Raw genomic sequence first — 21,734 nt, 5'->3', positions numbered from 1 at the left:
ACCCCAAGAGTACCAAACCATCACCTAGGAACTTGTCGCCACAGAAACCTTACCAGTAAACCAGTCAACACTTTGCGATTTACGAGCTGAGAATGCAGGGATTTGAACAAGTTGTTGGAATGCATCACAACATCGGCACTCAGACGAAAATACAGTGTCATGATGGCTCTCAGATTTTCTGTAACCACTGGTAGAAGTAAAGCGCTACAGCTACAACACGAAAATGTCTTTTGAGCTTGTACATTTTGAAATCGGAGCAGCAAAGCTTTATCGACGGAGGTTTAACAGATTTCAGTACATTTAATGGTACATTCTTTTGGCATCTAATTTGTACAAGATCATGCGTAGGCATTGGAATAGAATGCCCTTCTTAAAAATCCATTCTGATGATTCATTGACCAAGATTTGATAGTGTTCCACACTTTACCTTTAGACTTTTCCCTCCCTGTATTAAAATTAACAATCTAGAACCGCATGAAATGTTCTGAGCCCTGGAACCCCAAGAGCATGAACTATAGAGTCAAATTTACAACATTTTTTCCGTACATTACCACAGCATTACGAGAATGTATGCGTCTGAATATAATGTTCCATGATTTTTTCCCCCTCTGTTTTCCTGGAAGTCATTAGTGACTTTGGATCTGTATTTTAAAAAGATGCATTTGGCGGTTTGCAACCGATATACAGCTTTTTATTGCGATTTGGCCAATTTAATCCAAAAAGCTATAAATTTGTGACACATTAGCCATTTTGTGTGGCAATGCTAACTTGCCAGTTCATAAAATCTTTAAAGACCTGCTGTCTGTGGTCCCCAATAGCTGTCCATGCACTGGTCAGGAGCCATAGTCTCACCTGATGAAATTATGAATTGGATGATTTATGATATTCAGGACTGGAATATTCCATAACAACAGGGATTAACTAAACAATTAGTTTTACATAAATTAAAGGGTTGATGTCTATGAGGCTAAACCTCTATGAGTCTTTATCACTAAACTGATGGAAAAACAGACCAAATATAACACATTAGACCATGTCTAGACATCCTTTCTTTTTAAACTTTGGGAAACTTCATATTTTACATTATATTGTACAGCTCCAAATAACTGGAAGTTGGTCCATTGATATGCTCTGTTGAATTCCATCTCATTTTCCATTTTTATTTGTAAAATTGTTCATGTACAGTACTTTTTATATCCAGTTTTTAACTTGTCAATCAATGCATGCAAGTTTTTGTTCTTCATTTTTGCTGTATTTATTCTCCTTTGTATTTTTTATTTAATATTTTAAAGTTTAATATTTTGCTTCTCAATGCATCCACTCATGTTAATCATTTAGTGGCTTTGTGCAAACAGACACATTACTGAAGCATTGCTTATCCAGCATCTGTTGTTCACATACAGCAGGAATCCATTTCTTGGCATCTGTCGAGTACTTTTGGCATATGCACATGGTTTCAAGAATGTATTTTACATTCACATCACTCCTGCACCTGTCTCATCAAAAGGGGGATAAAGATACTTTATGAAGAATAAGTCCAAATCTGGTGCTAGGTCAGAGCTCAAATTCAAACTTTTACAGCAGTGCGTCACATCGGGTCTTTGACTTTTTAATTGGTCTTAACAACTGGAATAAATATTTTATACTTCGGATGCTGTTTCCATAAGACTTCTTTGCTAGCATTAAAGGGACACTGACTTAAAAAAAAACAGGCTCATTTTCCAAGTCCCCTAGATTTAAACCGTTGAGTTTAACATTTTCAAATGCATTCAGCTTATCTCTGGGTCTGGCGGTAGCACTTTTTAGCTTAGCTTAGCATATATCATTGAATCTGATTAGAGCAGTAGCATCTCGCTCAAAAATGACCAAAGAGTTTCTATATTTGTATATATTTTTATATTTTCTAGGCCAATGTCTAGAAACTATACTCTCATTCCGGCGTAATAATCAAGGAACTTTGCTGCAGTACCATGTGTGCAGCAGGCACAGTGATATTATGCAGCGCCTGAAAATAGTCCCCGGCAACTCTGCTATTGCTGCAACTACACAAACTAGCTGGGGACTATTTTCAGGCTCTGCATGATATCATTGCACATAAAAAATATAGAAACTTTTTGGTCATTTTTGAGCGAGATTCTAACAGTCTAAACAGAGTCAATTATCTATGCTAAGCTAAGCTAAAAGTGCTACCGACCGAGCCGAAGATCGAAGATTTAAAAATTGTAAAACTCAGCTGTTTAACTCTAGGCCCATTTTTGAACTCTCCTATTTAAAAAAAAAGTGGAATGTTCCTTTAACCAGCCAGGGAGTGTCCACTTTCCATTCTTACTCACCTTGTTCATTTTGCATACAAACCCATTTGCAAGTAAAAAAAAAAAAAAAAAGGATTTGTACACTGAAACCAAATGCAACCTTTTGATGTAACTCAAGACTCATCTTTTCCAACAAGCCAGTTTGTCTTGAACAATACAGACCTCTGTCAATGACTGATTAACCTTGTGTCTTTTCCTCAACTGTTACTGTGATTTCCCTCCCACATCTTATACTTAGATACTGACAGCACTTATATCATTTCCGGTGCTCTTCAGCTTAAAGATTGCTCTATGTGTCCAGAGGCTAGTGCTCTCAAAATGAGGATATACTACTTCCCAACTGAAGCCCCCTGAAATACAGATGCTCTTTAGGAGGATGGCCCATCAGGTTGACAAAAAGCAACGCTTTAAAAAGGCGCTGGACTGCCCTAGTGATCCAGAGCCAGGAGCAGCGAAAGGTTAAAAGCGCTCGAGCCACACATATACATTCTTCAAGGGGCGAGTAATGGGATCAGGACTTCCATAACTCTTACGAAGAGCCAATCCTCCCTCGTTTTGTCTGGTTAGTCCTCAAAGGGAAGTCTGTATGTCAGTGGAGGCTGGGTAGAGATTTTAAGGGCTTGCTGCTGCCGCTGCTTTTTTTTTGGCATGAAACTCGATTTCCATGGTGTGCTGGAGAGGACACCATCTGAAACCAGGAAATAAAGATCTTTTAATATGGGCCATATAACCTGCTCTGGCATGAAGAGATATAACTGTGATTGAATCGGCTGAAATAATCATCGTTTCAGACGTCCCACAGGCTCCACCAGGACCAAGGAAGGTCCAGTTATTTTCGTTTGTGTCCTACTGACAGTGCTGGCGTAAGGTTTTTGGACAAACTGAGAAATGTGTTGATGTATTGCTCGTTCTTTTACCATTATTCATCTTTAAAATCTACTCGTACAACTTGCTGAGTGACTTAACACAACCCTGTTTCTGTCATGATTCTTATCGATGTCTCGTTTGGCCGTCATCCTGGATCCCCGTTCCCCAAACGGCCCTGAGGCGAAGTCAAACTCCTATTCTGAACCACTGCCTGAGAAAATCCAGAGAGAGGACTCCATCAAAACACAAACTTGACCTCTAACCTCTTTTATGAGAACCTGTGCGTCTGTTCGGTGACCTAATGCCAAGAGCAAGTCTCCCTGAACTACTGTATTCATGTGGTGATAGGTGAGCACACCTCACCTCTAGATCTCAAGAGAGGCCTCATTTGTATTTTGTTGGCATTTGTTTCTGCTCCAGTGACTCATTTGTCATGGTGGTCCCATGTGTTGTGGTGTACTGTAGTTGGGGCTGGATTTGGGATGTAAGTGTGGTCGGACTGCTAAACTGGGGAGATGGAGAGCCAAAGGCCCAGCGGGCGTGTCAGACTTCCGCCGTTGAAAGAAGCCATGGTGTGTTGCTCATAATGAGAAGCAATATTTCAGTAATGTGGGCTAGAGAGAGGGCTTGAACAAATACAGGCGTTCTGTAACCTAGAGGTTAAAAGCGACGGCATGCCTGCTCCATGCTAAATGTCAAACTAATTGATTCAAAACATTTATTTTCTCTGAAAAATAACACACCCAGCCAACATTACTGACTGTCTTTATCTGTTTTTCCATAAAATTTTTATTTTTCATATCTTGAATATGTTTCTCTTACTTTTTTATTTATTTATTTTTAAAATAATTTAATGATTTCAGAGCTGGAGGAAGCTGAGAGAAACCACGTCTATTATTGTTATTATTATTAAATTGAAAGAATGTGAACAGGTGAACAGGAGCGGATTTAGTGCTTTGACCAGTAGTTAGTCAACTTGATGCTGTTCTAAAGCTATATTATGCTACCTTATTTTGTTTTGGATCACAAAAGAAGAAGTTATCAAAAACAATACTTGTCAATTTAATAAACTGTAAACTTTTTCAATCTTTTTACAAACATAATTTTTTCCCATGCAGCTCATTCCATATTCAAAGTGTTTTGAAGAAATAAAGTTTAGGTTTATAGAAGGAAAAAATAAAATAAAAAATGTGATCTATAATCAAACGAAAATCTCCAGTCATCACACTCTTGCATTTATACAAGTGCGCAGCATTTTGCGTCGGTGCGCGTAGGAATAGCACACAAGACATTAAGACAAATACAATTATTTTACCTGAAACACAAGACTTTTTTTCACTGATGAGACTATTGTATGAGAGTATTGTTGTAACGAATCCAGTCTATGAACTTCCATACACACGCCACTCAGACATTCACCCAGTACTCCATTTCCCAAGATCCCCTCTGATTACACACTCACCTGTTTCCAATAACACTTTAAATGTTGCTCTCACATACACATGAGGCGTTTCTCAATGTCAAGGATAGTCCCTTGGTAGGACTGATCCTTCCAAGTCACTTACTTCAGAGGCTAGGTGAGAGTCCTCTTTAGCATACGGAGAACACGTAAATGGAACAGGCTAGCAAGTGTACGTAATTGCATCATTATGTCAGTGAAAAGGTCAGTTTGAATAACGCTGTGAATGGTATCATTAAATTACTTTGGACAACTTAACTAGTTATTTATAAAATAAATGCCATTGACGCAACCAATTGTTAAATGACAGGTCCGGTTCAGTTAACCATTTGTATTTATATAATTTACCATATCAATACGGTAGTAATTTGTACTGGCATTTAAACATCAAACTTTACTTATATTTACTACAGTTATAACAAATGTTTGGTAACGTAAATAAAAACTGTTAACGCTCCGACTACGTTAACGTTCGGCATTTTTTAATTTTTGAACTAACGTTAGATAGCAAAGCTGCGCGCATTGGATTGTGGGTGATTTGAGAGCACGAAGAGCGCGAAGGATACACATATGCATCCTTTCCTGTGTATGGGATATTCTTCGAACGAAGGACTCAGTCCTTGGTTGAAATTCCAAGGATCCTCGACATTGGAATAGTCCTTCGACGGATGTCGATGACGTAACATCCTCGAAATACTGGCTTCCGAGGATCCTTCCTTGACATTGAGAAACACCTATGCTCAGTATTGTTTAGCCTAGCCAAGTGCTTCCTAGTTTCCTGTTTCCCAGTGCTGTCCCTCGCCTTGTCTTGATCCTTGCCCATTTATCTCTCCTCTGCTAGTTTGCTGCCAGCCTTGTTCTTTTGCCTGTTTTTTTATTTTTCTCTTGTCTTGCCCTCTGGACTCTGTTTGCTGGTATATGACGTTTGCCTGTCTGACTTAGCTCAGTGTTTGATTAAAAGCTGCAATTGGATCTGACCTTGATAAAATGCCAAGCACAGAGAATTTACTGTGCAGCCTGTGCTGGTGATGCTCGTCTTTCACCGGCTCCTCTCGAGCGGATCCCAGCGTTGCTGCTAATTAAAAGGACTCCACTGTGTTGATCCGATCCTCCTTTTCACCTCATCTTGGATCAGGTGACACTAACAAGAGAGAAAGGGAACCAGAGATTAGAAATGCAAAACAAAGCTCTCAAGCATGTCCTCAGGGTGCTCCTGGTTTGCCACCTGGACTCTGTTACCTGACCCTAGTAGACACACATAGATGCCACCACACTTACCTGGATCATATTCCCTATATCACCCTAGCCAATGACGGGCTACAGTAAATGTTGGTTTTTGTTTGATTTATTTGCACATAATTAATCATGCAATGTTCTAAGATGAAGCAGACCACTAAAAATTAGTTTAACAGGCTATTTTATATACAGCACATTAGTTAAGTGCTACAACATAGGCTTTGTTTACCAAGAGGTCAGTCACCTGAGCAAATACAGCTGTGTAATTGATGTCTTTCTGTAGTTTTTCAAATTGCCAGCCAGTTTGTCTGTAATAGGCCTTATTCCATTATAAATTCCATAAATATGTACAGTAACATACGTACATGTCTCAGGAAAAGGTGCCTCAAGCAAACAATGGCACATTTCATGTCATACTAAAGCCAAACATGGAATGTCTGTGTGAACTTGTCTGGCTCAGCATTGGCTCAGACGTAATATAACCTGTTTACACTGTCGTCAGGTTTAAGATGCATTAATCACATCGAGACCTTGAGAAAGCCAACTACTGTGAAAAATAACAAACTGCATATTTATAAGGCTGTAACTTGGTCTTATAGACTCACTGAACTTCACAGCAGCACATATGGCATGGCTGAAGAAACAAAAAATAAACGAGGAAGTTTTTGCATGACACATTATGGAGAAAAGTGAGATTTTCTTCATTTGTTTTTCTTCTATTAAAATCATGTTTTTCTCAGATGTTTCTCCTTAAATTCTTTAGAGTAAATGTACAGTAGAAACAAATACGATGGTAGTTTAAAATAAGAGTATACAGATACAAAATGTATGTGAACAGCATGTTTCACAGTTATTAATACTTTGATGTGCACTCATTAAAAAATAATTATCAGCATATTAAAATGATTTCTGAAGGATCCCTTGAAACTGAAGAATAGAGTAATGGCTGCTGAAAATATTTTTTAATAGTTTTTTAAGTATCTTATGCTTACCAAGGCTGCATTTAATATACAGTAAACATAGTCAATACTTTACTAATAGTGTAAAGTATTACTGTCATATTTACATGTTTTTTAAAGCATTATATTTTAAGATGAAATTTGTTTCTGTGTAATGCAAAGCTGAATTTTCAGCAGCCATTACTTCAGTCTTTAGTGTCACATGGTCCTTCAGAAATCATTGATGCTCAGTTATATTTAATTTAGCATTAGATGTCAGGAAACTGCCTCCCAATTTCTAATAATTATTTTTTATTATGTGCTGATCAAAATATTAATAGTGCAAGTTTATGATATTTACATATTTATTGTACCTTGCTTACATGCATATAAATCAGACTTTAATAACATGTAGATATTTACTCTACATGTACTCAGTTCTATAGCTCATGCTAACATAACTTGGAGGTTTGCTACTTCTTATTATTTCTATTGTTTCTTTTTATTGTTTAAAATTAAGTAATTGTGTTTTCTGGGTTGCGGTGCACCACTGTAGTCATTTAAAATAGCTCATTTGTGCTTTTTCTTTCCTATGGGATGAAATAGGAGTAGGAAACTCATGCTGTGATAAGAGTAGGCTGGAAAGTAAATATAGATTGTTGGACGTCCTTATTCCTTATGAGCCGATCAGGCATTGTTCTCTGTCTCTCTCTATTTCAATCACCCTGACGCTCTCCGAAATTTTCCAGTGGTCTGTTTCACCTTCCCAACGGAGGTTAATTCCTGCCCTTTGGCCTTTTCTTGCACGAGCAGAATTTATGTACTCTCCACAATTTCCATCATAACAACATACAGGCTTCCTGAGCGCAGCTTGATTCATCCAGCAGCACCCTGGCAGAAAGTGTCGGCACACCAGCGCACAGAACCCAATAAATCCAGAGCAGACTGCATTTCCAGACTGTTCTTCTGCTCTTCAGTGAGTGTGGTCCTTTGTGATGTTGACTGGGATGGCAAACAAGCACACTATTTAGGTGACACCCTGTCCATCACTCCCAGTGCTTCTTGATCCAGCCGCCCGCATGGCGTGCCGGGGTCATGAATAATTCCCGCTCAAGTCGCTGACTGTGCCCCCCGTCTGTTTGCATGTCATCTCTTAGCATGGCACTTTGGCACTCGGACGGCGTTAATTATTTATAATCTTCATCATCACTTGCTTTGCTTGACTGAGCTGTGTTGTTCAAGTGTGTGAGTGTGCGGTTTCATGCGTGTGTGTGTGTGAATACGATGTGCTCTGTGTGTTGTAGTGTTTTCGGCTTCTGCCCTTTATAATGAGGACAGGGTAAACACTGAGCTTTTCATTAATTTATAAACTCACTGAATAGACAAACTCGTTTATTACTTATTCAGAGCCGTTTGTTGCGGGCCACCAAGAAACAAGATGGTCACACTCGTCTCACGCCTCTGCGCTTTCTTACTGTCCCTATCACAAGGACGGGCCATTTATCAGCATGTATATTTGATGGAGTATCTGACCGAGTGTTTCGTGTTCGTTGGTTTCAATAGGATGATACGGTTTTATCGTGTTCACAAGTGTAAGAGGACCTCCCGATAAAAGTCAATTATTGCAATAAATCAGTGTCACAACTGTTTTTCTAGAGTTCAGTTTGAAATATCTGCTTTCTGATAACCTTTCTTGTGTGATTTATATTTAATCCTGTAAAAATTGACCAAATTTTCAAAACTAAATATATTTATTCTCTCTCTCTCTGTGTGTGTGTGTGTACAAGAGAAACCTCTCACATTCAGGGTACTATTTTTTAAGGATAAGTTTGTAAGATACAGTAGTCAGCATTTGAAGTGTGTCAGAAAAGTTCATCAAAGTTGTCCTAAGACAAGAACACATTTTGGGTTTAGGTCAACTTTGATAAAAAATTTTGTCGACACTTCAAATATTGACTAGTGTGCAGTTACAAAGGGAATGTGTTTTTCATATATTATACATTTTCCATAGTTTCCATAGAACCATAACATTCATTACATATGTGCCTGTGGAACAGTCCTTATAATAGTCCCTTTTATATATTAAAGCAGTCAGCGTATGGCCATTTTCCACAAAGTTGATATGATTCTTTAGGGTCTTAATGAACAGTATGTAACACATTTTGATTAAAATTTCTCAGTGGTAGTGTAAAACAACACCATTTTTACCCTGTCAAAAACAGTTCTTTTCAGAGCTTTTCAGAGCTTTTCAGAGCAGAGCAGTCGTTTTATTGCATGTCGCTTTAAATGCAAATGAGCTCTGCTGACACCGCCCCACTCTTCCGAGCCGCTTTCTGAGAGAAACTTTAAACTTTAGCCACAATTATTGTGAAACTCGTTAACTAGAACTTTATCAGGAAAGGCGATTTGCAAAGATTCATTAAAAAACGTTATTTAACACAATTCTTCTGGAGGTGAAGCTGGACCACGCATAAGTTGTGCAAAGATAGATGTATTTAGGGAGATCAGGAGCCTCATTCCCTTCAGGAACAAAAGGTAATCCACTGCGTCTTCAGCAGCTCAGATGTTAACATTACATTAAACAACAAAACACCTAATCACTTAGGAGACATCTGCTTCAGCGGTGAAACAATAGTGTACTGAACCACAAACACTACTGTCAATCAAACAATAGTGGGAGGGGCCTTGGGGTACAGTAGAAATACACTTGGGCTTTGGCTAGAAATCTTTATTAATGTTTCCTAAGAAAGCTGCAACTTTCTTTGAGAGTTAAGAGGAACATGAAGTCTTCTGAAGTGGTGCTGCTGTTTTCCTTCTGAACAGATGTGTTAATATCCCAAGTGTTATAATGGGACAGTCTCCTGCTCTCAAATTGGCCAATTTTGTTCTTTATTTCCAGACTGGCACTTGAAAAGAACTTGCTCTGTACACAACATATTTCCAGTCAGAGTGGCATCTGTTCATAAAACACCTCTTAATCAGATCTTGAAAAGAACTAGTCTGTTTCATGACAGCGACAAATGGGTCTATTAAATGTAGATTTTGATATGTTTACCCAGGACGTTTGGCCTTGAGCTCTGCCTCATTTAAAAAATCACTCGCTCTTTGTCTGGACTGTACATCCACATGAACATGAAACAAAACCATTTAAAAACCCATCCGAGACGCGGGGCTGAAAAGCTCTTTTATTAATACAGGCTTTAGACTGTTCTTTTGAATTGTGTTTGCTCAGACGATTATGAAGATTAAGCATAGCTTCTGAGATCCAGCGAAAACAAAGTGCAGATCGCCTTGATGGCCAACCGCAGGGCTGACTGCTCTCTGGGTGCGTGTGTTTATGCACGATATAATGTCAGAAAAGTTGCATGTGTGAGTCAGTTGTAGAGACCACCATCACTACAGCATCAAAGGTGACCATTGATCCCCTCCACATTCTCATTTACATTGCATGACCTTTTTACCGAACCATGCACACAACATCTGTGCTGGATGCATTTACCTGTCTCAAATACCTCTTCCTTATTTTACCTAGATTTTGATCAGCCCTTTGCTACTTTACCAGGATCAGCGTATTTAAAACATTAAACTTTTTTTTTTATATATTTAATTTGAGCATTTCATTAGCTCCTCTACAGATCCTGTAGTGACTTTTTTTGATTTGATTTGTTGTTTTGGATTTTTATAGGCAACAGTCTAAATTGTTATATTTAAAATTTATTAAATTAACAGAATTCTGAAATACACTGTGTGATATACGTGTATAATTTTTTTAAACTATACATTTCTAAAAAGGTTGAAAAAAGCACCATGCTCAAATATTTCCACTAAAAAGTTCATTTTTGATGCTGCTATAATACTATAATTAATACTGCTGTCTGTGTCATTTTCTTTCTCTCTTTTTCTCTCTCTGTCCTATTGCAGAACACAAGCTGTTGTGGAGGCAGGATGAGTGTGTTATCAGGGTTAACAGAAGACTGAAAGAGGGTCATTGTGTACAAGTGAGTACACACAGGTGTCTTCACCCTCCCAGTGTTGAGTTTGTGCAGACCCTCCTGACAGTCTCTTGTGTGTGTGTTTGTGGGTCAGGCCTTGCTTTCATATCCACTGTCTTTACTATGTAAATGCAGCTTAGATGCTTCAAGAGATTCAAGAACATTCAAAATCCTGTATGCAAATAGGTATATAAGATATATAAGATATATAAGCAAAAAGACCAATTGAAATTCAAACATGACATCACTCTTAGAACGGTCAGCTTTTAAAATCTGACTAACAGCAGTTGAAAGGCAGGAACATCCTTTGCCCAGATTTTTGCCTTGTTTTTTGTTTTGTTTTTTAGCTTGGACGCATCAACGCTAATTGGCGAGTCTCAGACCCAGTCTGCAGGTTTTAGTCAGAGTTAGTAGATGTTGTTTTGTGTGCAGTATGTTGTCAAGTTTTTCTCTGTAACCATTATTTACAAAGTCGGCAAGCATATGATGCCTAGTATTTTCAAATCTGTTCAGATTTAGAAATTTGTGTGGTATATTCCAGCCTTAAGTCAGTTGAAACAAATTCAGATCTTTAATTTTAACATTTCAAAAGTGTGAAGTTTGCAAAAACTGAAATAAGGCTAAAACTATCCCTTACAGTTTGGAGTTTAAAATGTAATAATTTTGGGCTGAATTAATTATGGAAAGTAAAATGTAATATTAAATAAACCAAATGTAATTTTGAAAACAGTATAGTTACGAAGCAGTAAGTGACCTGAGTTATTTGAGAAGATTTTACATCATGCAAAGCATTGTAAATTTACAGTGATGGATGCTTATTTTGATGTATGGATTATTGCATGTGTTTAAGTGCTTGTGGGCTCATTAGAAAGTTCTCAATCCTTAAATTCGACAGCTTTATATAGATGTCCTTGATTAGGATTGTGATGTGGTTGAGCCGAACAGCTGGAATACAGTCTGTAAGAAACCCAACCTGTGGAATTTAATTTCGATGCAAGTCAGGTTAACACACTGTTTAAGTTCATAATGAACACTGTCAGATTCCAGCCTGACTGCAAAGTCTCTTTTAAAACAAACATACCGAGTGGATCGACGGGACTCGAGGGAGCACGGAGGCCAGAGATGAAAACGAAAACAAACGAAAGCCAAGGAACGAGGGATTGGCGGAGAGCTGGTGGCTGTCAAGAGCCTTAAAGCGGGGAGAAATTTGCATGTGATAAACTGAGAGAGAGAGAGAGAGAGAGAGAGAGAGAGAGAGAGAGAGAGAGAGAACAAGAGAGAGAAAGGTTGGGTTAAAAATCCAATTCCTCCTCAAGAGGTTTCTGCAGTTGCCATGCAAATATCCATTTTGTCCATGTCTTGCCGTCTCCGTTTCCAGTGGTGCTCAACAAACAGTCCTTAACCAGCCAAATTAGAAAAGCAAACTCCCGACAGGCTTCTGCACAATCCAGAATATAATAAACCCACAATGAGGAGCATCTTCTGGGGGCCTTGGAGCATCCTGCAACTGCCTGGCTTGGACGAGAGACTGAGATAAGCTAAGACAATGAGGCTGGATGGAGCAGGACAGATAGGACTGCATCCAGTGGAGGATGAGGGCTGCTGTCTGCTGCCATGGTCTTGAGCCTTTCTGGAGCCACAACACACTCCGTATTTATTTATTTTTTTTTCAAATTAAAATCTGAATTTGATCTATGCCGCATGAACTGAGTGTAATAATTCTAGACTAAAATGCTCTGTATGCAAGTTATTATTAAAGGAATAGTTCATCCAAAAATGAACATTTGCTGAAAATGTACTCACCCTCAGGCCATAAAAGATAAAGATGAGTTTGTTTCTTTATCAGAAAAGATTCAGAGAAATTTAGCATTACATCACTAATGGATCCTCTGTAGTCAATGGGTGCCATCAGAATGAGAGTCCAAACAGCTGTTTAAAACATCTTGAAATAATGACACCAATTCATCAATTGACAGCTTGAAAAGTTAAAAAAAAAAAAAAAAAGAAAAAAAGCTGTGTAAAAAAAAAAAATCATTAAGAAAAAAAAAATCCAGTGAAAAAGTAATTTTATCTGGATCAGGAGAGAAATATGCACAGAAATATCAAGAATCGTTTACAAGCAAAAGACAGTCCAAAATGGTTTTACAATAAGCATTTTGGTGGATTTTGATGTGTGAGGACAACAGGGATGGATTTTTTAGAGTTATGTATAAAAGTCTTGTATTTTAATCAGAAGCAACAGTTTAAAATTAAAACGACTTTTGTTTGTTTTTTTACTTTAATTTTACATTAAAGTGGACTGGAGTGGTGAGGATTACTTGTGGATTATTATTATTATTTTTTTCTTTCTGATGTCATCCATTCATTGTTGTAATGCTAAATATCCCCGAATCTATCCATGAAGAAACAAACTCATCTACATGGATGGATGAAGGTGAAAATAAATGTTTATTTTTGGGTGAACCATTCCTTTAATCAAATACAATCACAGTCTGAAAATAATTTTTAAAAATGATGTTTTTATTAAAAATGTGCTTTATAAAATTCATTATTCAAATTAAATAAACAGAATTATAAAAGCATAATGTCACTGATAATATTGCAAAGGAAAACAATAAATTCACTCACACTGAAACTAAAGGTGATACATGTAGTGCAAAAAAATTACCACTTTTAAGTTTCCAAACAGGTTCACGCACCTTGAACTTTCTGAGCCAAAAAATTGCCTATTGATGGCTCATTTAAATGTGTAATTTTAAAGCATTTTAACATTGTACAATTGCACGAATCACCTTTAAATGGAGAAACACTGACTGAATGTCTTTTAGAGGCACTGCTGTTTTGTAACAGTGTCTTTCTCGTACTCACTCTCTCTCTCTCTCTCACACACACACACAAACACACACAAACACATAGAGATACAACTTTAAATGGACTCTTAAAAGCTTGCCATCCAGTCAAATCACAAATTGTACTTTCATTCATTTGTTCTGTAAAACCAAAAACCCAAACGTGGGGGGAACTTACGTCATGTTCTGCATGTTTAATGCTTTGGCCATCCTATTATTGTATTTGATCCATTAATATAAGAAACATTTTTGAGAAAACATTGCTCTCAGTGAATAGGATGGTAAACATTTAAATGTGCTCATTTAAACTTCAGACCGCATGAAACATTTTAGAAAAGACATTGTGTTATATATGGTTCAAAAGACAAAAGAAGTCACCCACCCTCAACGTGCAAAAAAAAAAAAAAAAAAAAAAAAGGTGAGGGGAGGTGTTTAGTGAAGATAGTTAAAAATAGTTAAACTGTATATGAGTACATATTTTAAATAAATAAATGTAAAAAAAATATGCTTATTTTTATTCTTTTGCTCTTTTCTTCCAAATAATTGTAAAGGTATATAAGCAGCTAGTCTTTCTACATTAAATATGGCAAATGAACTGATCTGATCTCCAAGTCCACACACAGTGGATAATTCACAGTTCAACATCCAAATGCATAGTTCAAGAGTGGATCTCTTCAGCTTTCAGGTGTCTCTTTTAGGTCCTCTTACATTACAATATATGGCTGTTTAAATGAGAAATACAGCTAAAGTCTGATTGGGTAAAAGAGTATTATTTTAATCAACAAAGGAAATGTATAATCCTCAACTTTTTGCCTGATGAAGATATAAAAGTTCAAAATGTGATTTTTGAATCTGAAACTGAATAGAATCTGGAACTGTAATAGCAGTTTGAGGACATTTACTCTGTTTTTTTTTTTGACATTTGTTCATAGTGTTCTGTGCCTAACTTGAGTTGGATGTGGACTTTTCTATCGTTTACCACAACCAGATTGGACCACTTTTGGGGTTATCATAGTTTTGTTGCTGGTGAGGTCACAGTAAGGTATTTCTTCATTGTTTCAAAATCCAGGGTCTACTGTCAGTCATCCCAACCAAATTTTCTGCCAGTCATTTGGTAGAACTTCATGTTGAAAGGCCTGTAGAAGTCTCTAAGTCTCTGCACGACCTCAGGGTGAATGTTTGGATGGGTCCGGCCTTTGGTTTTACCAAGGCAATGGGGCTTGCTGCTGCCCTCTGCCTTTTTGAGACAAGGGAAGCCCTTGGTCTGGTTGAAGTAGAAGTGTTTGTCAGTGATGATCCTCTTGAGCCCCAAGAAGTCCTGCACGCGGCCCAGCTCTCCGGCCGGGTCACTGATCAGCCGCTCTCCACTCACGAACAAGATCTGGCTCATGGGGAAGAACTGCAGCCAGTTGTCCAGGTGTTTGGCGTAGATGCCGATCTGAATGGCGCTCCACGAGGTGTCGATCAACCCTGTAGTCCTGTTTTTGAACGTCAGGCTCTCAAAAGTAGGAATGTCAGGCTTCTTGGACAGTGTCTGTGTGTAGTCAGAGATGGCTCGAGTGACAGGGTCCCGGACCACCACGATCAGCTTGGTGTCGCGGCACATGGCGTAGATCCGGGCCGGAGCCTCGCGGGTCACAAAGTAGCTTGGTGTTTTCTCCATGGTGATCTGGCCATCAAGAGTCTTAGGCATTAGGTCTCTATGGAGAAAGAGAGAGAAAGATAAGAGAAAGATAAGTTGATGTAATTATTGCAGCAGTTACAGTACATGTACAACTTGTTAAAAGTTTGGAATAATTATGATTTTTGTTTGATGAGTCTCTTTATCCACACAAATGTATTTACTGTATTTTTCGGACTATAAGTCGCACCTGAGTATAAGTCGCATCAGTCCAAAAATACGTCATGATGAGGAAAAAAACATATATAAGTCGCACTGGACTATAAGTTGCATATATTTAGAACCAAGAACCAAGAGAAAACATTACCGTCTACAGCCGCGAGAGGGCGCTCTATGTTCTCAGTGTAGACTACAGGAGCACTGAGCAGCATAGAGCGCCCTCTAGCGGTAATAGACGGTAATGTTTTCTCTTGGTTCATTTCTCTTGGTTAATGTCAAATTCATTTCGATAAATAAGTCGCACCTGACTATAAGTCGCAGGACGAGCCAAACTATGAAAAAAAGAGCGACTTATAGTCAGGAAAATACGGTAAATTAAAATTTAAAATGTAGTTTTTTTGTAATTTAGTTTATTCATGATGGCAATGCTGAATTTTCAGCATCATTCATTTCAGAAATTTGTTATGCTCACCAAAACTGCATTTGTTTGATCAAAGCATTACAGTCAAAACAATATATTTATAGTATATTGTCATGATGCACCTTTTTTGTCATTTTGCTACTTTTTTGGTCAGTTGTTTAACTGGTAGACTTTATCTAAAGCTTTTTGCTCTCACTCCAAAACAGCATTCAACACTCCGAGTTGTTCTCATGATTGACCTCTGTTCATTTCTGAGAGGATGAATGCTTTTCTCACAGGCTCTTAGTGCCAATCGAGACTCCATTAGACCATCAAGCACTGACCCCAACACCACATGACCCTAGACCCTCTCTGCTTTAATATGGGTTTCTCTTCTTTTGTAGCAGAGTTACTGACAAGACAAATTACTTTGAGAAAAACTGCAAATAGACATGCAGTGTCATATGACAAAAACACCAAAATAAGTTTCTGCTTATGCTGGCTTTTATGATAGTCTTTCTCTTAGGAAAAATAGCTGTTCATCTCGTTTCCATTACAAGTCAGCAAGGGCAGTTGTAATACTTTCCATGTGATTTTTCTCTTGTGCTTTGCTTTCTAACTGTGTCGTATCTTAAAGAAGAAGAAAAGAGTCTAATCTGTTTGTCCATGCCGCTCTCACTCTATCTTCCCACTGCTCTCTAGTGCCTTCAGGACACTGACCTGAACCAAAGAGGATAAAAGCAGTGGATTAATGATTTACAGCACTCCACTCCACCATTTAGAGCCTCATAAGGCCCGTTCACTTCAAATTCAGCCCAAGTGCAGAATGCAGCCTTCAATTATTTATCTCCCTCCTCTTGAGGGTTTAGGCCCTGACAAAATGGCCTCCCTCAACCCCAATGGCGGTTTATGGGCCGTAATGGCATTAGCGGGCTGAGGGTCAGCGGCTTTAGATAGCCCTTCAGGTCGCTCTGATAATTGCCCTTATTTTTCATTGCCAATTGTATTTCATGTCACATGCCGGCACAAATTCATGCCTCCTGATAAAAACAAGAGCCCAGTGACATTCCAGCATGTGGCAGCTAGTGTTTATGTGCTCTGCAGCTGGGCCGTTTCGCTCAAGTGAACACCACAGGTTGCTGATTGAGTCAGGTTTGTAGCACTCCCACAGACGGAAGAAGTTTCCGGAAGGCAGATTAAACTAGTGATGTAACACATAGCAACACTTTTTTGCATATTACTTGTTTTTCCATTTAGCTGATGTTTTAAGTGACTTTTAGTATGTTTTTAACAGGATCAGCCCCCAAAAGTAATCTAGAAGTAAAAGTGTTTTGCTCATGCAACAATGCTGATAGTTAAAAATAAATTAATCTAATGAGGTCTGAGTTTGTAGCGGTTAACTTCAGTTAATCCCACATAACATTAACGTTTTTAAATATACTTTTATATTGCTATAATAACACATATAAAAAACATAAAACAACAAAGACCCGAGGCGAGTATAACTGATACCAATGCTTCTAATGTGTCTAGGAAATTGTTCTTTATTGCTAATATTTGACCATTGAATAGCCATTCAACATTACAGTATACTTGAAAGCTCTCTACAAATCAGCATTGCGGCATTTTGGCCAATCTGATCTGTAAGCAGATGGCGTGTGCTCTGCGCTGTGCCGATGTGTAGTTTGCTTTCAAACCAAAGCATAAATACGCAAATAAAAAAGCATATCCTTGTGGCATGGCTGATACAGAATAGCATACACCATCTGTGCACAGCTCAGATTTGTCGAAATGCCGCTACGCTGATTTGGAGAGACACAGAGGACCGTCTCAAGCCTACCGGTTTTCATCCAAAATATCTTAAATTGTGTTCCGGAGACGAACAAAGCTTTCGGAGTATCCCTTTAAAACAATCTTCACATAAACCCATTATAATAAATGTCATATTTACCTGTGCGCTTCAGAAAATAGTTCATTTACAGAAGTTGAATAAAGTTATCATGACTAAATTCTAACCTAAATAAAAATGAATCCTTAAAGCTACAAAAGTTATTGAATCCCTCTTTTTGTTTTGTTTAACAGACATCACAGCAGCTGGGTAATCGGCTTATTTGGCTGCTATTGCTTTAAGAGCTGCCGCTGCTGAATGTAAGGCAAAACTGACACACATGCTTGTAGTTTCATTCTCACTATAATCTGAAATAATAGAGGCTACAGCGCACGCTGCAATATTTGTGTGTGCTATTGAAGAGCATGCGCTAGGAGCACAGCATAAAGGCTGACAGGAGAAATTTCATTTTTACTGATACATGGCCTGACAACTTCTCGACAACTTCAACATTTGTTTGTTCAGTTGGTTATTATAGCATGCTTATGAATAGTCTGTTCGACTGGTTCATTGACCTACATAAATGAACTACTAAATGTTTCTAACTATGCCATGAAGATACAGTACATTCTAATACCAAAATACAAAGGCGCAACATATATAATTCATGGAGCTTTTTAAAGAATTCAATACAATTTTAAAAAAACAAAGGCAATATGAGCTCCACCTGTGAGGTTGTAGGGCCATCAGGGACATCTACGTCCATGCCAAAATGCATAACATTGCCTTTTGTATAAAATTGACATGAGCTTGGTCCAAACTTGGCATTCATATTTAATAAGTTGCATCATCTTGTTGTCAAGGCAAAACAGTTGTGCTGTGTTTTTACAAAGAGCCCAAAGGAAAGTCCAGCTACCACCATCCCACAAATTAGTAAAAACAATTGGTATGGAAATTCTTTATTTTATTTTATTTATTTTCTTGTCTAGCTCAACAGTGCGTCAGTTTCATTCTTTCATTATATGGAAAAGAACACCTGAGACTGCTACCCTTCTCCATTTGTGTTCCAAGAAAGAAAGAAATTCATCCAGGTTTGGGAACGACTTTAATAAATGATGATCAGATATTCCTTTTAGGCTGCACTAACCCTTTAAATACGAAGCACAAAAAAGACCCTTCTTTTGAAAGAATCTTCTTTTGGGATGCGACTGTTTGAAACAGACCAGCAGTCAGAATAAATCTTCTTTCTGTCACAGCACGAGGCCATTTCTCAGACATTAGAGCCCGTAGAGAGTTTATAAGTTAAACAAACTCTTGTGTGCTTGTAAGTCTCAAATGATATCAGCGAGAGTGCGAGAGGGAATACAGTGGAGATCTGGGAAGACAGAGTGAAAGAGAAAAGAGAACATATGATGGACAGCTTTCACAGCTTCACCGTTCTCTGAGGGACAGTATAAAAGGGAGGGTGCTAGAGAAGGAATATTTTTCTCCATTCTCTGGCAAGGGAAAGTGAGGCTTTTTCTAACAGATGTTTATTGGCGGTACAAATGATGTAACACTTGAAGTAGCTTTGCCTCCGAGCACAAATGATTTACAGTCCTTTCAGAGCAACGTTTGATGTCTTCTTCACGCTGTAAGAACATGACTCCCTGTACACACATCCAGCCATTTAATACAGGCAGAAAGCCTCCGCCATTAAACACATCCGGTTCATTGCCGGATCCGACATGTAGTGATCCAACTGAAGAATATCTGTCAAATGCTTTGTTTCGAATTCAGACCTAAGGGACAGTTTGGCCCAAAAAAATCTGCCATAATTTACTTCAAACCTGTGTTAGGTTTGAAGTAAGGTTTTCTATTGTAAAACACAAAAACACATTTCGAGTAATGTCCTTTTCAGTGCTGTTACAATTATAAAGGATAATATAAATATTATGACTTAGTTCCTAATAGAAGTTCATGATTTAATTGTTTGAATCAAATCTTGTCAAATAATCAATTAATCTGCTTAACATAATAATCACGTAATCATTCTTTCAGACTGAAGTTTCAGAACAGACTCAATAATCTGGTCAAATGACTTGCTTATTGGATGAATGCATAAGCAGAAATAGTAAGTTTGAGAGGGTTATTATAGTTTATTAAAATTAAAACCATATTTTGTTTCTACTCGTTTTAATGTACTTTAACTTGGTGTACTAAAAATAGCTCAAATTAAAACAGTAATAAAATAATATTAATAATATAGGCTTAAAGAAACTACAACAAAAACTACTAAAAATGACCAAAAACAAAAAACAACTCCAAACAAAATTAACTAAAATTAAAACTGAACATATAAAATACATTTTAATTTTAAATATTAATAAAAACTATAATAGTCTCACAATGATACTAAAATTACACTGGATATTGTGTTCCGCAGAATTTTTTAATGTACTCATTTTAATGTACTTTAACTTGATGTACTAAAATAGCTAAAACTAAAACTGAAAAAAAAAAAATAAATAAATAAATAAAATATATATATATATATATAGACATAAAAAACAACTGCAAACAAATTATTTTTTTTACTAAAATTAAAACTTAACATATAAAATACAATTAATTTTAAATATTAATAAAAAGTATAAGTCTCACAATGATACTGAAATAACACTGGATATTGTGCCCCACAGAAAAAAGAAAGCCAAAGGTAGGACAATTATGTATATATTGGATCTTGATGTGAAATTCAAGCTCGATATCAAGCTAATTAAAAATCAATATTTTTATAATATTATATTAAAAGCTGCATGAAAAATATAGGCCTAAATCATTTAAAATGGCACTATGGCAGATTACACAAATTCATTCAACCTGTTCTTAAAGCATTCTGCTCCATTTGTGTTTAATGCAAATGAACTGCCGCCAAGCGTCTCTCTTCATATCAGACCAGATTTACGTCTTCCTCTTGTAGCGCAAGTTTGGCCTACAGGGACAGACAGGGGGCACGGCGAGTCAAACGGGCGGTATTCCCGAAAAAGCACGAGGGTACAGGGGCCACATCGCCGTAGATTCATGTCTCCCCTTAGAGAGGTAAAACACCCATAAATATCTTCCACAACTCCACGCTGGCAACCACAGCAGATAATTGTCATCTAATTGGCTCAATATTTCTAGCCTTTGGCCAGACAGTCTCTTTCTCTTTTCCTCACCGCTGAACTCCAGTGGAGGTCAAAAGAGTGCGTCTGTGATTTACAACGACCGTCACAGTCTGTGTGTAAGTCTGTGTGTTTTGAAATAACATGAATTAACTACAACTGTCTGACTTTGTGACCCCGTCAGCCAGTGCTTTACGAAGCTGCGATGGTTCACCTGTCCTGAAGTGACTCAAGGTTGCAGTCTCTGACGATCGTGCGAGGGCTAATCACTGCTGATGGACCGCAGAGCAGATGAGTGCTGGAAATCATATGTGTTGTTTCCACTCAACCATCAAGAAAGCTCTGGCTGTTGAGAAAGGCATTTTAGATTGCATTAGAGTGACAGAAGACGTTGTATCATTACCATTGCACAGCTCTCTGGAACACTTGATTCGGATTGGTCAGTCACAGCATTCTACAGTCAAATATTTGTATATAATGTCTACTAAATGACATAACTGCATTACTGTGTTAAACTAACTGGAACTTGTCACAGCACTAACTTGACTGTACATATGATCTTATTCACTCTATCCACTTCTACATTCAATCCACTTTTTTTATAAATAGATTTCTACTAATTGCATAATTGTGTATGTTTTTCTGTTTATTATTGTAAGAGTGATACTCGTACACTTCGAGACCACTTTGAATCAGTGTTCATGTCACTATTTATTAAAAAAATATAGTAATAATATAAAATATTTATTTGTAAACAATGATTGTTAAAAAAAGAATCTATCTATCTATCTATCTATCTATCTATCTATCTATCTATCTATCTTTATATATTTATATATATATATATATATATATATATATATATAT

General features: G+C 37.5%; 1 protein-coding gene across 1 annotated transcript in view; it reads right to left on the bottom strand.

Moving 5' to 3' along the window:
• Positions 1–13,296: 13,296 nt before the first annotated feature.
• Positions 13,297–21,734, bottom strand: part of si:ch211-216b21.2 (heparan sulfate glucosamine 3-O-sulfotransferase 3A1) — a 35,964-nt gene continuing 27,526 nt past the window's right edge. The window contains exon 2 of the mRNA XM_052570239.1: positions 13,297–15,353. Within this exon, the coding sequence (XP_052426199.1) occupies positions 14,732–15,353 (622 nt within the window). The 3' untranslated portion in view covers positions 13,297–14,731. The remainder of the gene's footprint in view (positions 15,354–21,734) is intronic.

This window comes from Carassius gibelio, chromosome B12, assembly GCF_023724105.1.
Source record: "Carassius gibelio isolate Cgi1373 ecotype wild population from Czech Republic chromosome B12, carGib1.2-hapl.c, whole genome shotgun sequence".
NCBI lineage: Eukaryota > Metazoa > Chordata > Actinopteri > Cypriniformes > Cyprinidae > Carassius > Carassius gibelio.
This window is presented reverse-complemented; position numbering and strand designations above follow the sequence as displayed.